General features: G+C 38.4%; 1 protein-coding gene across 3 annotated transcripts in view; it reads left to right on the forward strand.

The window, feature by feature from the left end:
• SRPK2 (SRSF protein kinase 2) overlaps positions 1 to 15,312 on the forward strand; it is a 98,344-nt gene that overhangs the window by 34,574 nt on the left and 48,458 nt on the right. For all 3 annotated transcript variants that reach the window (XM_014963572.1, XM_014963571.1, XM_014963570.1), the window contains exon 2: positions 14,156 to 14,307. In XM_014963572.1, coding sequence (XP_014819058.1) covers positions 14,156 to 14,307 — 152 coding nt within the window. The remainder of the gene's footprint in view (positions 1 to 14,155; positions 14,308 to 15,312) is intronic.

Consider the following 15,312-nt stretch of genomic DNA (forward strand, 5'->3'; position numbering starts at 1 on the left):
TTCCCCCCCAACAACCCAAAAAAACCCACTAGAATTGCGGGGCAGCATTTTTACTGCAATATTTTTACAGGAAGTTTGTTTGAAGGGGGTGGGTGCGAAGAGAAGATACATGTGCCACCTTATTAAAAGAAGGGGAATACTGACGGTTAGATTGGCTGTCCTTTGTTCTAAAATCTGTTACAAAAAAAGCCTTTGTAGTCTTCTATCATGGCTTTTTGAGAATAAGGCAAAGAGGTCTCACTCTTAAAGGAATAAATTCAATTCTTGTTTTTTCACAGTACAATTAAAGAACACAGAATTTCATTTACCTATGAAATATGGAGCTTTTCTTTCTTTTTGATGGAAAGCAAGCGGGAGAAAATAATATACTAAATTCCACATATATGTGGTTTCCTATGCTATGATTTTGAGGCAGGTAATATAAATATGCTTTGAATGTCTGGTAGATACAGACTTGAGAATTCCTTAAACCACTTTAGCCAGTCTGCAGGCCTTCAATGAGACCATAAACATTGTATGTATGTTCTCTGTTGCATATTATATAAATATTACTTCAGCTTTTTTCCTGCTTACATGGAACCTATATTGGCAGTAGAAATCAGGGCCAGTTTCCATGGCAACGCAGCAGCACAGGGAGAAAGGCTGATGCTCTGCTGTGGTTGGTATTTTTATGCAAGGGAAGAGATACAGACCTACATTTTTAGATAGGAAATGTATTTCAAGGCACAAAAACATGTACGATTTTTTATATATCTGCTTAAAAAATATAGCTGTATAACAGTGTAAATTGAAACCTATTTTTTGCTGTTTGCCATAGAAAATTAATTTTTATCTAGCATTACGGAACAGCACTGTTAAGTATATACGCAATTATTACTGCTATATTTGCATGGAAATTGCAAGAAGTCTTCTGTACTGAGGACAAAGGGAGTTTTGTACTGGGGCAAAACAAGGACAAAATAGACTGAGTTTTGGCTTAGTCTCCTAGCCTTTTCAGTCTAGTTTGCACCTTCTGAACTCTTTTAAATAAAATCATTTTCACAAAGGTCTTTGAGGACTTCCAGAAAAATCTTGGGGGTTTTTATGGCAATCCTGGCCCTCTGGTTTTCTGTATTTTCTCTGGGTTTTCAAATTATACTACTTGCTTGCTTGTTCTTTCAACCATCTGTTACTTTTCAGTGGTACTTAGTATACCTTTTTCTACTTTTTGCATGATCATAGGGATGGGGAGAGCTCTGACACTGACTCCTTTTTATTTTTATTCCCCTGACCCTCTGTCACTGAGAATGGTGAGGAAGCCAGGCCCCTCACGCCCCTCACTTGCTGGAGACTGTCCAGTAGTTCTGCACAATTGCTCCTCCCTGTGTATTTTTGCTTTCCATTTGTGTATTAATTGTCATTGTTATTTGTTCAAGAAATGGCTGTACTTGATACACAAATACCTAAGGGGAATTCAGATTAAATTGGAAGAATTATGAAGATTATTTTATAATGTCTTTCATGTATTTGTGAAGATTGCTGATGGGGATAGGCTGGGGCGTCAGGTGATGTGTAGTGAGGTGGAGAAAGTGAAGGTTGTGTTTAAGAGAAACAAAAAAGGCTGCTGCTTATACTTCCCTAGAAGCTGTATTTCTGGAGACTTAAATGTACATTGTTGAGATCTTTAGGTAGTTATTTTCTTTTGTTACTAGAGAAATAGTTAGGAGTGAGGAAGGCATGATTTGTAGGCATCAGGGAGCTGTCTAGAAACGCTACATTTTCTTTAGGATACCAGGAGTCGTTAAGCAAAGGGGTTTCTGAAACCTATAGTTTCTCTTCTGTCTTTGATGGGACTAGGGTAAAGCTTTGCCTATCTCTTTGTGTTTCTCTATGCCTCCTACACTGCAAAGGACTTGCTCCACCTCGGTGAAGTGGGATGTTCTGAGAAGTCAAACCTTCTGAGAAGATGAATCTAGCTGGGAGCAGTAGTCTTCATAAATGTGAAAGGCTCTGTTCATCTCAGTGAATCATCATCTTTCTTTCCCAACCCTGGCACTATACAGTTAGCCTGTATCTGGTATTGCCTAGCAGGAATTCATTCAATATCTAAAGGGAACTGATTTATCCTAACAGAGACTCTTGTAGAAATCCAAATAGATAAATTGTCCACAGAGGAATATTAGCCTCTTCCCTTTGTCTGACACCCACACTATCAGTCAGGATTAGGCTCGAAGGCTTGGCTGTCTTGTCATGCTGATGATTTAAAGATGTCTCACTTTATAGCAGAATATCTCCATCCCATCCTGCAGTCAGCATGTGTTTCAGCTATCATCTTTTCAGAGGTTTAGTAAATCAAAGCTCTAAGCGATAGCCTGTATGCCCAGTGGCACTGACTGTTTATACAAATCTTCATTCAGGAGTAGAAAAACAGCTTTGCAGTAACTATAGGTGTATACGGTGAGATGAGCCTGGTATACTTTCAGTTCTTCTCAGCTTTGTCTCTTGAAACACAGTGGTTCAGCTCTGAGTTTCCTTCAGCTCTTTTCCATCTATTATTACTGCATGGCTTCTTGAAGACTTCTCTGAGGCTTGTCAGATAACTTAGCCAATGCCAGAGTAGACTTTAGCTGGCTTTGGCACTGGCTCAGTTTACCAAAAGTCAAGGCAATACATTACAAACATATGTAGCATGTCTTAGTTTCAGCACCAGTCAGATCAGAAGCTTTGCCACCTCCATGATGCCTTAACATTTCCATTTTCAGTAGCAGTAAACGTATAATGTTCCTTGGATCTCAATTTCTGCTTGTCGCATGTCATGGGTTTGAAGTCATGATGTCACTGTCCTTTACCATTAGGACTCAGCACCAGTGTTTCTGACCTATAGTGTACCATAATAACTATCCTGGACATTTGACTTTTGAAACCTGGAGTCAGAAAGTTCTTCAGTTTTGTAAACAGCTCTGTGTAGTGCTCAGGTGCAGACACCATTGTCCTTCGCTGAGAAACCCTGAGATGGGGTTACTCACGGGAAAGAGGTGAACTGGAGGTGATAGCCTCCTGGTAGGAATAGTTGCTGTCCACTTGCTGTTATAAACTGGGTTCAGAATTTACCTTTTCAGGATGAGCTTCCTTTCCTGAGGTGTACAGTTTCCTGATCAGGTAGGGGAAGCGTCAGTCACGTTGTTCTGGTATCAAGGCATAGGATATGGAAAGACCTCGCTCTGTAAGGGAGAATGTTCATCTCCTCTAGGATACCACGACAGCTGGGATTCCTTGAGTGCTTTTCCACCATGGGTGAGACTCTCTCTTGCTGTTAGAAGTAGGAATATTCCAATCGGTGAGTCACCCAGCATCCATGCTGTGAGGTAAAGCACGCCAAGGCTGGGATGAGTCAGATGGTCTGATAACCCTTATTCTCAGACTTGCTGACACATAAGAGATTCTGAAAACCTCACCACGAATTGTCACAGTATTTGGTATCCAAAACTGCCTCATCCAAGCCAGCCGAACCAGCTGGACAGGGCTGTAAAATACTGAAGTAACTTCCCTAATTCTCCTGAAATGGCTGCTGCTTGTTGAAAATTCAGTCAAATGAAGGGACCTTTGAAGCTTGCAAGCGAAAATACAGAGCGCTACAAAATGGGCCCTACAGCCCACAAGGCAAATCATTGATGGGAATAAGGGATTGAAAGGTGTTTCCCTGGGAATGTTGAATAGGCACATTGAGGAATCTTACGGACTGAGGAACACGTGACAGGAGAGGACGCTGAATACAGTGGCATGAAATGTGCATAAAATAAATACAAGATGCCGTGTTCTATAAGGTGATTGGGCAAGAGATAAGCAGTAAGTGAAAAAACATTCAGAGATCTAGGCACCTTAAAAAAAATACTTTTTTTTTTTTTTTCTTCTGAGGAACTTAAGTTACTGTTTTCTTTTAGATTGATTTATCAAACAATTGTCCAAACAAATGTGTTTGCATGTGTCTGAACAGTTGTAATTGCTACTGCCTCTAGGAAGACAAGACGACAAAAAGATCCTTCTGAGGAACTTAAGTTACTGTTTTCTTTTAGATTGATTTATCAAACAATTGTCCAAACAAATGTGTTTGCATGTGTCTGAACAGTTGTAATTGCTACTGCCTCTAGGAAGACAAGACGACAAAAAGATCAAGTAAAGGGTCGTGAATTACATGGTGTAATGAAAAGATGAAGGCAGCCACAGTGCAAAAGTCCTCATAGTAGAGATAAAAAGCCAGGCTCCTCTGGACCGCACTTCAGAGTTAAAGATTGACCACGTTCTTGCTTCCTTTTCTTTTCATCTATGTGAAACTTCTTCTCCAAAAGCTCTCTCCCAGATGCAGGAAAGCTCAGCAAAGCCAGGATGCAATCTAAGCAGACCAGCAAGAATATGCAATGTTTATGCTTACTGGCAGCTCGTTTCTTGATCCTGGCTTAACCATGGTCAGTGTCCAGGCTTCAAAATTATGTTCTTGCATATGATAATGCTAGATATAGATGAATGGATGCTAAAATTTTGTTTGTCTCCAGGTGTAGGGGCAGCCCTCAAAGTATTTTAGCCCATATTTTAAAATACGGCATATTTAAAATCAGCTGCTCTCTATTTTTCTGTATTTGGGTGAGAATGAGTTTTCTTTAAAAACTGTGTCTGTAATTTTGCCATTTTCTTGCTTTTAACTGCTGCTGGACTTTGCAGTCTCTTTGCTTCTTTTATGTATTTCTGTTATGAAAATGGATTTTTAAATTGTCATGAATGAGCAATATGTATATAGAAACTCAAACCGGGCATTTCATATACTGTATTTATGGGCACATATACCCAAAATGGAAGAATTTTAGTAACCTGAACACTGGCAAAATGTTTTTGAATGATAAGCATATTTGCAACTTATGTCTAATATTTGATATAAAAAGTTTTAAGTTGCTCTTGTTTGGATTGTTTTTATTATTTAGTAATACTGCAGTGCAAGCATAGGTACTTTCATAAAATACTAGTGGAATTGTGAAGAGATTTGTTAAAATTCTTGGTTTTATATGGAGGAGATGTTGCTAGCATTTGGAAGTTTGGGAGGGGGCTTATGTTTTTTTTTAGAAGAACTGAGATCAATCCTTCATTTCGAAAGGAAGTCTGTCAGTGACAATGAGTTACGATTCTTAATGTAAAGAATTGATGTAAAATATTCATTCCAGCTTCTCGAAAGCAAGATTAGCGGAGTGAAGTTTGGTTTCAGCACGGTTCCAACTACAGCGTTCAGAATTTATCTCTGCAGTGATGCTCTGTATTTGCTGCAGAGAGGTTCCTCTAGTTGCTGACTTAGTCGTGCAACTTTATTCCTGCAGGCTCTTTCCCCTCCCTCCCTCCCTGCCAGTTGTGTCCCTCAGTGCTTCTCCCATCCAAGATGCTTGTCTGCTTACCCTTTTCTCATTGCCTATAGAATTGTGTTCACAGACAAAATCCAGAGCATGATGCATTTGCACTAACAGGATGGATGGGTCTTCCAAATGTTAACTAAGCATGGAGATGAAAAATGCTTTTTCGCATTGAGATGATGATGTGAAGTCAGGATTACGTTTTACCAGGGTGTGTTTGGGAGCCTGGGGGGGGGAGGGAAATGAGAGGTGCGCTGCTGCTGTGACTGCATTTGATATGAAGTGACGAGATATAATTCTACTGTTCCTATGAAATCTTTTCCAGTAGGCTGTTAAATAGGTTAAAAAGGGTGTGAAACATTGCATTTGTTGATTTACTCCTGCTCGTTTTGCTTAAGGTTATCACGCTTGTCTCTGAATGGTTTCTAAGACACATAAATTGGATACTGCTTCCTTGTAGTGTATGTACGTTTATATTAACTGTAAGGAAGTTGTTGGCTTCTACTGATAAAAAAGACAATCTCATGTTTCATAACTTAGTTATTAATTCATATTTGAGTCCATCTTTGACTTCAAAGGGTCGTTGACTTAAGGGATTTTGATGCCAAATCAAGTTAAATCTACTAACTTTTCCAGGGGCAGATAGGGCTGTTGGAGAGCAGAGGGTGCTTCTTCCTCCTCCCCTTCAAAACTTGCAATTTTGTTGCTAGTGGCAACTGTAGGATACTGAAGCAACAGCAGCATGTTTTCTGATTATATCTTATTAATAGAAAGACTAGAAACACTATAATTTAACATGCCAAAGAGAAAGTCAGAAATTGAATACTACAACATAAAACACCAAAAAGAAAAGGAAAAAAATTAATTTCCATTTATACACTTGTGAGTCAGTTTGGTAAAAGTGATCCATCACACAGTTTAGCCATAGTAAGAGGAAAAAGAAGCCAACAGATACTGGCTCCTTGCGTTACTGTGTGCCAGTGTTTCCTGTCGGGTCTTCTCATCGGTCGGAAGTGGAGGTCCATACACAGGGAGATGGAGGAGGGAGCCGTGCGGCGTGAGAAGGGACTCTTGTTGCAAGAGGCTTTGGAGATGGTGAGGCTTCATATGTGGTTTATGAGCACGGCGTGTTTTTAACTAGGTTGTTATTGGAGCAATATTCACAATATTCCTTACCTGACTGACTTCAAGTGGAGGTTTCGTTTTGGCATGTTAGGCAGCATATAAAAGAAACTCTGTATTCTCCATTGATCAGTAAGTTTTCCACGAACTTAAAACAGCTGTGCTTCTCTTTGGCTTTTAGGAATTTGTGCCTTTCTTTTTTTTTTTTTTTTTTTTCTTTCCTCAGCCTTTACAAAATTTTACTGGGGACTAAAAGAAGTAAAGTGCAAGCTGCTGACTGGAGGGAGCCGTGCGGCGTGAGAAGGGACTCTTGTTGCAAGAGGCTTTGGAGATGGGGAGGCTTCATATGTGGTTTATGAGCACGGCGTGTTTTTAACTAGGTTGTTATTGGAGCAATATTCACAATATTCCTTACCTGACTGACTTCAAGTGGAGGTTTCGTTTTGGCATGTTAGGCAGCATATAAAAGAAACTCTGTATTCTCCATTGATCAGTAAGTTTTCCACGAACTTAAAACAGCTGTGCTTCTCTTTGGCTTTTAGGAATTTGTGCCTTTCTTTTTTTTTTTTTTTTTATACCTTCCTCAGCCTTTACAACATTTTACTGGTGACTAAAAGAAGTAAAGTGCAAGCTGCTGACTGTACATCTAGGCATTTTCTTTTTGTGTCACCAGCTGGGTCTGTTTTTTTCTTTTTTAACTGTTGACTCTTTTTACTCTGCAAGTCTGTAGTGGATGACTGGTCTCGAAAGTAGAACTCTGCAAGAAAAACAGTATTTGAAGAGGAAAACATAATACCTTGGCAAGTTGAGTTAAGATTGAAGCTTGCTGGGTAGATTTGGCTCCTGATTTGCTGTTTTAAGAACATTTTAACAGAATTGCATCTGTTTGAGAACAAAATTTTGTTTGAGACTGACTTTCAGAGCTTGAAACCAATTACTTCTGGGAACTTGGTGTAACTTTGAGTCAGAGGAAGCCCAAAAGAGCCGCCTCCTGTAATGTCTACAAACCTGGCAGACCTTACTGCTTCATGTTAGATGTGGATTGATGTAATGGTAGGCTGCTACTGGTTCCTCTCAGCTCTGCTGGACCTTGGCAATGTGCGCCTCCTGCTCATCTTGGCTCCCATGTGGCCGCAGAGGGAGGGAGCCCAGTGCATGGATTCGTCATCCATCATGGCTGTGCAATCTGGCACCGAGGCAAGGGAGAAGCTCTGTCCTGAGGAGTGTAAAACAAGAAGTATCTCTCTTTGACCCAGTGCTCTGCTGCTAGGCTGGGGTGGGGGCATGGTAAGACTGCAGTATGCTGCGTGAAATGGTATTTATTTATGGTACCCATTGTTTTGAACAGAAGAAGGCAGAGTTCCTTGGCATTTACTTTGGACATACATTGAAGCCCAAGGTTGCCTCCAAAAGGCTGGTAAGCAAGATGGGAATGAAAATTTCATTCTCACTCTTGTTGTTCATTTGAGGTCACAGAATCTGCTGTGTCTCAGCCTGCTCCAGTCCAGGAGGGGTTTCCGCTGGTGCTGGGATTGATGTGTGGTAGTATGATGGTATCTTTCGAAGGAATGTTAACAATCCCAGGAGGAATGATAATGTTGTTAATGACCACATGTAGAAACTGTTTCATGCTTGTGGCATGCTAGCAGTCTCTCTTTTTGTGTGTGGACTTTCTAGAATTGGAAATTATGGGACAATTCTGTACTAGTATAAGAACACAAATAGAGCTTTTCATGTAAAGCAAAGCTTTACAGAAAGTAGAAGTTCATATTAACAATTTCTTGGAGTTAGTTAAAAGCATCTCTCGTTATGCTCTGTTTCCTTCTGGATTTATAGACTTCGTTTCTAAAAACAATAAGACGACCTCTGGCATAATTTAAAATAATGATAATATTAAATTACAAATAACTTATCATAATAATTACTAAAATTTGAAATTATTCAAAATCTTATTTAAAATCTTACTTGAAATATGCAACATAATTTTGTTCCTTGAGCAAGAACTTTGGGGTTGTTTTGATTTTCCTTGTGTTTTTGTCGCATATTGTATGCACGTGGATTTATTTAGAAAACCTTCATTTAAGGGTGCCTCCAGTTCAAAGAGCTCACTGTTAGAAGGCACCTGTCTAATTAAGCTAAATCTGCATTTGGTAAAAAGAACAGGAAAGAGTTCAATGAGTAAAGCAGATGCCATTTGGACAAGAGATCTAAATAATGGAGTCCTTAAGCAATTACTAACAGCTGGAAGAAACTCGTGTATAGAGATTTCAGACTTGAAGCTCTATGGCACCTGAGAGCCTTGCCCGGGAGCATAAGATTTTGCCTTCCGGAGCTGGAGGGAAGCATAGCTGGAGCTCCTTCCAGATGGACCCACACCTACTCGTAGATTTCTTAAAGCTCACATCTCAGTGTTAGGAGGCTTATAGCACATTTCTGCTGTTTACCCTCCCCCTGCTTCCTTTTATATTTTTTTTTTACTTTTCAATTTGAATTTCCCCAAAGAGCATCTATGGACATGTCAGGAGGTTCATAACATTGTTAGAATACAGTTTATTCCAACTTTTATTTTATTAAATATATGAAGGAGTCATTTAACTTCCTTTTAATTGCATTTCCTAATAGTAAAAAATTCTCTGGATGTGTTCATCTGAAAATATTAAGGAGAGTTTTGTTTTCCTCTCAAAATGAGGCAGTTCTTTAGTTTAACCCCACCAATTTCTGTCTCCCATTTTTTTTTTTCACTTTACTCAGTCTCTTTTCCTTCTGAGACAATGTTCTCCTAAAAGCAGGAGAATCAGATGCAGGTTTTATCTACATTCAAGGTAAAGTTCTGTTTACCTATAAATACTCTTTAAGTTAATAAGTTCAGTAGTTCATCATGCCAACAGTACAGTGTTTATAGAGAAGGAGACTCCTGTTAAATGCCTTCTTTCCCATAGAGAACAACATGAGGATTTCTTCAAGCAATCCTGTTGTGTAGCGATCTTGCCTGCAATGCATTCTTATCCATTACTAAATAATAACAATTAAAACTTTTTTTTTTTTTTGGTCTATGAGGGTTTTAGATAAAGAGGCCTGAAGTCTGTTTTGGATTTTAGTAATGGAAGTGATTCATTTGTTGAGGAAAAGGAAGGAAAGTCTGAAGATGAAGTGGCGGCAGGAGATCAGACCCGAGGTGCGTCTATGTTCCCTCTGGCCAGGAGCAGTTGCCAGGGGAAGAGTGTAGGGTTGGGCCCCGATGTGCTGAATACTTTTCCTAATCCAGCAGTCTCAGGCTGGTGGGCTTTGTGAGTCACAGGTGGTTTTGCATTAGCTAACAGTCGATTTTTCTTCCATGAGTTTTTCTGAGCCCTATTTGAACTTAGCTAGCTTCTCTTATCCACGATATCTGAAGAAACAAGGTGAGTTTAGTTTTTAACATCATTTTTCATGAGTAATTTTTTTTTCTTTAGATTTTTTTAACTTGGCTCAATTTGTGTGGAGAAAGGCAGTGAACAGTCATTTCCTATTCACTCTCTCTGTGGCTCTCAAGATTTTATATCTCCACTGTGTTTTCCTGACTGAAGAGTTCTGGTATGTTCAGATGCTTCCCATATGGAAGGCATTTCGTGTTTTTAATCACCCTCACTGCTCTTGTTTTACCTTTTCCAGAACAGAAGAATAGCAAACAACCCCACAACATCGACAACAAAATTCTTCTTCTGAAGAATTTTTCCTGAATTCTCATGGTATAATTTCCCCAGCATTTTCAGGTTTTAATGTTACGGAGATTGCTTTTACTGTTGGCAGTTCCCCAGTTGGCAGACAGAGCAACATGTCCATGACAGAGAACAGTAAAATTAAGTTGTCAGTAATTTTATATTTCTTAAAGTGGGCAATTGATTTTCTGTAAAACTTCATGCAGCCTTTTGGTATGTTTTGCTTCAAGTTCACTCTAAAGGAGAAATGCTTTAGCTTTTCTTTTGTTTTTACTAAGCATTCTCTCTTAAGAGCAGGTTAAAAATAGGATTTAATTCTATTTTGATTAGACTCTGCTGTAAATTTATTTTTGTCTATTTGAAAGAGAGTAATTAAAAGATAAAACATCCTGGCTAGTGTTCGTTAATTGTTTGTAATGATTCTTTCAGTACAATTACAAGGTTTGTCATTGTAGCCTGTGGAGATGGTCAGTTCTCTGTATACCTACTGACAGGATCCTGTGAGTCTAGAAACAGTGTGTCATCTTCTTCTATTAATTAAGTGTTTATGCTTGAATGGGGATGAATAACCTAGTGGTGGTAGACCACAGAATACCAAGAGATTACTTCAGAAAAAAGAATAGATTTAGTATATGCCTCTGCATGCATGTGTTACCTAATGCCTATCATTACGTACAACATTTTAGGAAATAAGAAAGTAATAACTTGAACTAATGCAGCTGTTGAATAGTTTGTTATGTTATGATAGTTTTTGACAATTGCATTTTGGAAAAGGAGATTAGGCTGCATGCTTATTACTCACAGTTTGTTTAATGGCTGGGTTTTTAATGCCAGAGGTGTTTTAAAGTCCACTTTAAAGAAAAAATAATTCCTATTTTAACAAACTCTATACTGGAAAAGTGAAGTCGAAGCTGAATAAAGTGTATATTCATGCCATGCATTGCAAAGGAAGATATCACTGAAACATTCATCATAGCTTATCTTTTGAATTCAATAAAAGGGATACTAAGAAAAGCAAAACTGGAGTTCACTTATCGACTGATGTCCTACCTAACACTCTGAAATTGTGTATTGGCAGAAGAACAAGCATCGGTGATGCCAGGATGAGTTATTCAACTTGTAGGCAGAGTTGAAGCAGCCAAGTCAAGTGTTGAAGACTTAATATTTACATATACCCCAGAAATGTAAAAGTGAACAAACCTAAAGAACAATGCTGAGAATCCTTTGGTAGGAATCCTAAACTGAAGCAAAAAGTGGCAAAATAAATCAGACTGATGTAACTCAGCAGCATTTCTTTCCTTCAGCCTTCTTGATGTACTGATATTTGATTGCTTCAAAAGATACAAGAAAAGCTAAAAGGATAAATAAATCAAAGATCTTCCTCAGTTTAAATCAGTGTTTTGTTGTTCTCAGACAAAATCATAAATCACTCCAGAAGGAAATAAAGTAATATCTTTCCTTCCTTCCTGATGTCCACAGAGGACAATAAGAAAACACTCCTGAATACCAAATACAAGTAGGATTGGGGACAGGAAAAAAATAACCCTTTTCAAAACAAAATCAAATATAGTAGCTTGAGAAAGATTAAGAAAATAGAGCAGCTTCTGAGTCTGTTTCCCTAGGAATAAATTAAAATATTAGCTTTTTTCTAAATCTTGGGTTGTACACTTTTCCTTCCCTTGGAGGGGGATTCTTCATATTCCTTGATGTTTATTTCTGAAATGAGCAACAAAACGTGTGATTCTCAATTCCAGAAATGCTTCCAATTCGCTTTAAAGTTTTATCTTTATCATGTGAAGAAATAGAGCAAATAGTTGGTATCTTAAAAGACAAAATCTGCACAATTTCGATGGAGTTTTGAACTTATGACCCCTGTACCATACTGCTCTAACCTATTTGCGTTTTATTTGTACCATCTTCTGTGACCAAACATGGAGACTTGTGGTCAGAATGAAGTAAAATTATGGTACCATCCAAAATAAGGAGTCGAGGCACAGATGGATGTGCCTGTGTTACCTGGCACACTGCTTTCAGATACATTGATGAAGTGCAGGCAATTTTATGCTATGCTTTATTTTTCTTGCTCATCATTAATATTATTAATTTTTGAACATTCGTAGTTCTTGATCTGTGCATGCAAAATGGCCTCGTGCCCAGCAGATGTGGTTTCAAGGTTTGTAACGTAGATCTTTATACTATGATGTGTTTGATTAAAGCTTTCTGCCAACATCAGGTTGGGCAGAGGGGCCATCAGCTTGCTGACACTGTGAAACCAGGCTATTGGAGGGCCATTTATCTAACGATCAGTAAGATTAACTCATCAGAGAATGTGCTTCCATTTGCTGTATCGGTTTACTTTCCTTGCAATGTATAATAGAGACACATCTGTTGGGAACAAAAGAGGGAAGATAAAAGAGCATAACTTATGTAAGTAGGAGCACATGCAAACATATTTATTGTTTATCCTACAAATGGATCCCTTCTCTCTCTTCTATTCTGTCCTAAGCTTTATGTGGTTAAAAATTACAAAAATTTATTTATTTGAGTGGATTCCTCATCGTAACTTGAACCATTAATGAATTAGTTCCAAGTATTCCTTTTTAAATCTGGCCATTTACTGAACGAATAGAAGAATGTTATTATCTGGAAGGGGTAGCAGGCAGATAAATTTGGTATGCATGCAACTTCCAGTGATGTCCTTTAAAGCAAAGGCATAATAGCAGCTGCTGTGCAGGCGGTGCATGTTGCCAGTGGAATTTATTTCTGACCAACTGTGTACTCTTCGACTCCAAATGCTCTGTCTGTCTTGAACAATTGCAGTGTGTAAAAAGAAAAAGTGGTTGGGGGAATTATAAAGCGGAGGACTACAGGAATGGGATAAACATAAATGCAGTTTTCACTCATGATCAAGGAAGTATTTGAATCTAAATTTTAGGAGTTGAAAAAATAGCTAATTACAGCTTTCTATTTTTTTATTGTATGAAGGACAAAATATGGTTAATATGGTGTTTTTCAGATGGTTTAGATTTGAAGTAGATATAAATGCAAATTGTAGCAGCTTTTGATGGCACAAATGCTTTAAGTTACTTTGCAAATGTATTTGGCAAGTATATGTTTTTTTTATTTGTATGAAGTATGAATATAAAAAAACCCGAAACTTGTCAACTTGTTTGGAGAAGTCTTTCTTAATTATTGACAAATAAGTATTCTTCAACCCTGGATTTCATTTTTTATGTGTATTGAAAATACTCAGAATTTTGAAATGTTAGTAATTTGTAGGTGTTTACAAATACCAAGTACAGCCTTTCTTAGAACAGGATATAAAACATACTTCATTTTTTTGTTTTTTCTAAACTGGAGATGCAAGACAGCCAGAAAAACACCTCTTGGTGATGTTGGGTCTTGGTGGTTTTGGTTTGGTTTGGTTTGGTTTTTTTCAATTAGCACATATTAAAGCATGCTGTGTGTGCTCTGGGAGAGTATCATAGGCTACCTAGGAAGATAAATTTTTTCTCTCTTATTTCCTAATACCTGGTTTTGGTATTCTGTGTATTGATGCAGCTTTCCATAGTCTTGGCAGCAGCTACAGATGAGGAGAAGTGCATTAAGTTGTCTGGGTTGGGTCAGTGTTGCTGAAATATTGTTTCTTCCTGTGTGTTAATGAGATCTTCCTTCAGCTAGCAGGCAAGAGCTTGTCCATGTCTGATTATATACTTTATATATTTTTTCCAAGCTGTTCCATTGAATAATTCCAAGTTCACCTGAGACATGCTTTTGGTCTGGTCAGGTGCATCTCTGTCCACGCATCCCTAGGGTCCTACAGGTGGTAGGAAAGATGACAGTGAGAACATAAGTGAGACATGCTTCACTGCTACTTCCCAAGACATTTTTTCCTCCCCTCTGAAGGCAAGGGTTATCCCTGTGAGGAAGCTCTTTACTAAGTGTATTGTCTCTTCGATTTTTCAGGCCAGAGCCTCAACAGAAAGCTCCCTCTGCACCTCCACCTCCACCCCCGCCCCCACCTCCGCCCCTGCCGGAGCCCACGCCGCCAGAGCCAGAGGAGGAGATTTTAGGGTCCGACGATGAGGAGCAAGAGGATCCTGCAGATTACTGTAAAGGTGTGTGCAATGCAGCAGTGTTGATGAGGGTAAACATTGTCATGCAAGTCCCAACTCTGGTTCTGGAGAGGTTTTTAAAGATGTGCTCTTTAATTATGGAATGTATTTATACAAGAATTATGAAAAACTGCTCACTTCAGGTTCAGATGCATATCTGTCTTCAGCTTTACTTTTTCTCTTAGCTGTAGCTTATTTATACATTCTGCAATAAGTATACAAATATTGCATCCCTGCTTTCGTCCTGATGTCCTAGTTGTAAGAATACAGAAGAAGCTTTTCTTGATTGATGTTAGTTCCAAGAGAAACAAAAGCACCCAAACCAAACAACCCCTCCCGCACTCCAAAAAGTTCTAAAATGCCTTGGTGCCTTTAACAGCATCAACTACATTTCTTTTTTAAAATCTATATCTTTTTTTTTCCTCCTCTTCTCTCACCTGCATCAGCCCAAGACGTTACATGCTTCTTTCATGTGTTGTCTTTCACAGCCCTCAGCATTGTCTGTCTCTACATCTTCATTTTAGCTCTTGATTTCCTCAATTCTTGTAATTGCTTATATTAATTTTTTTTAATATCATTATATGCATAAAACATGCAGTACAGCAGGGCCAATACTTAAGTTTGTTTTAATGTCACTGCTAAAGATTCAAGTCTGTTCCTATTAGGGTAAAATGTATACCATACTTAGAGGAAAAATCCTAAATAACAGGTCGATCAACTTTGATCAGTCTATCATAGTAGATTTCAAGGATATGAATTTACTTTAGGAAGAATCAAAATTTTATCACTTCAGATTAATGTTTTTGAACAGCCAAAAAGCACTGTGTGCACATTGACTCTATCTGGTATTCTGTATTCCTCATATCAAGAAACAATTGCTATGTTAAATATGATGTTGTCTTCTTAATCAGAAGTTTCTGTGTAAGCCTAGAGGTGTGCTATTTTAAGAGTGCTCTCTCCCAGCCTGGAACATGTTGTTTTGTATTTTCAGATTTAACTATTGAAAGT

This window comes from Calidris pugnax, unplaced genomic scaffold (assembly GCF_001431845.1).
Source record: "Calidris pugnax isolate Ruff unplaced genomic scaffold, ASM143184v1 scaffold44, whole genome shotgun sequence".
NCBI lineage: Eukaryota > Metazoa > Chordata > Aves > Charadriiformes > Scolopacidae > Calidris > Calidris pugnax.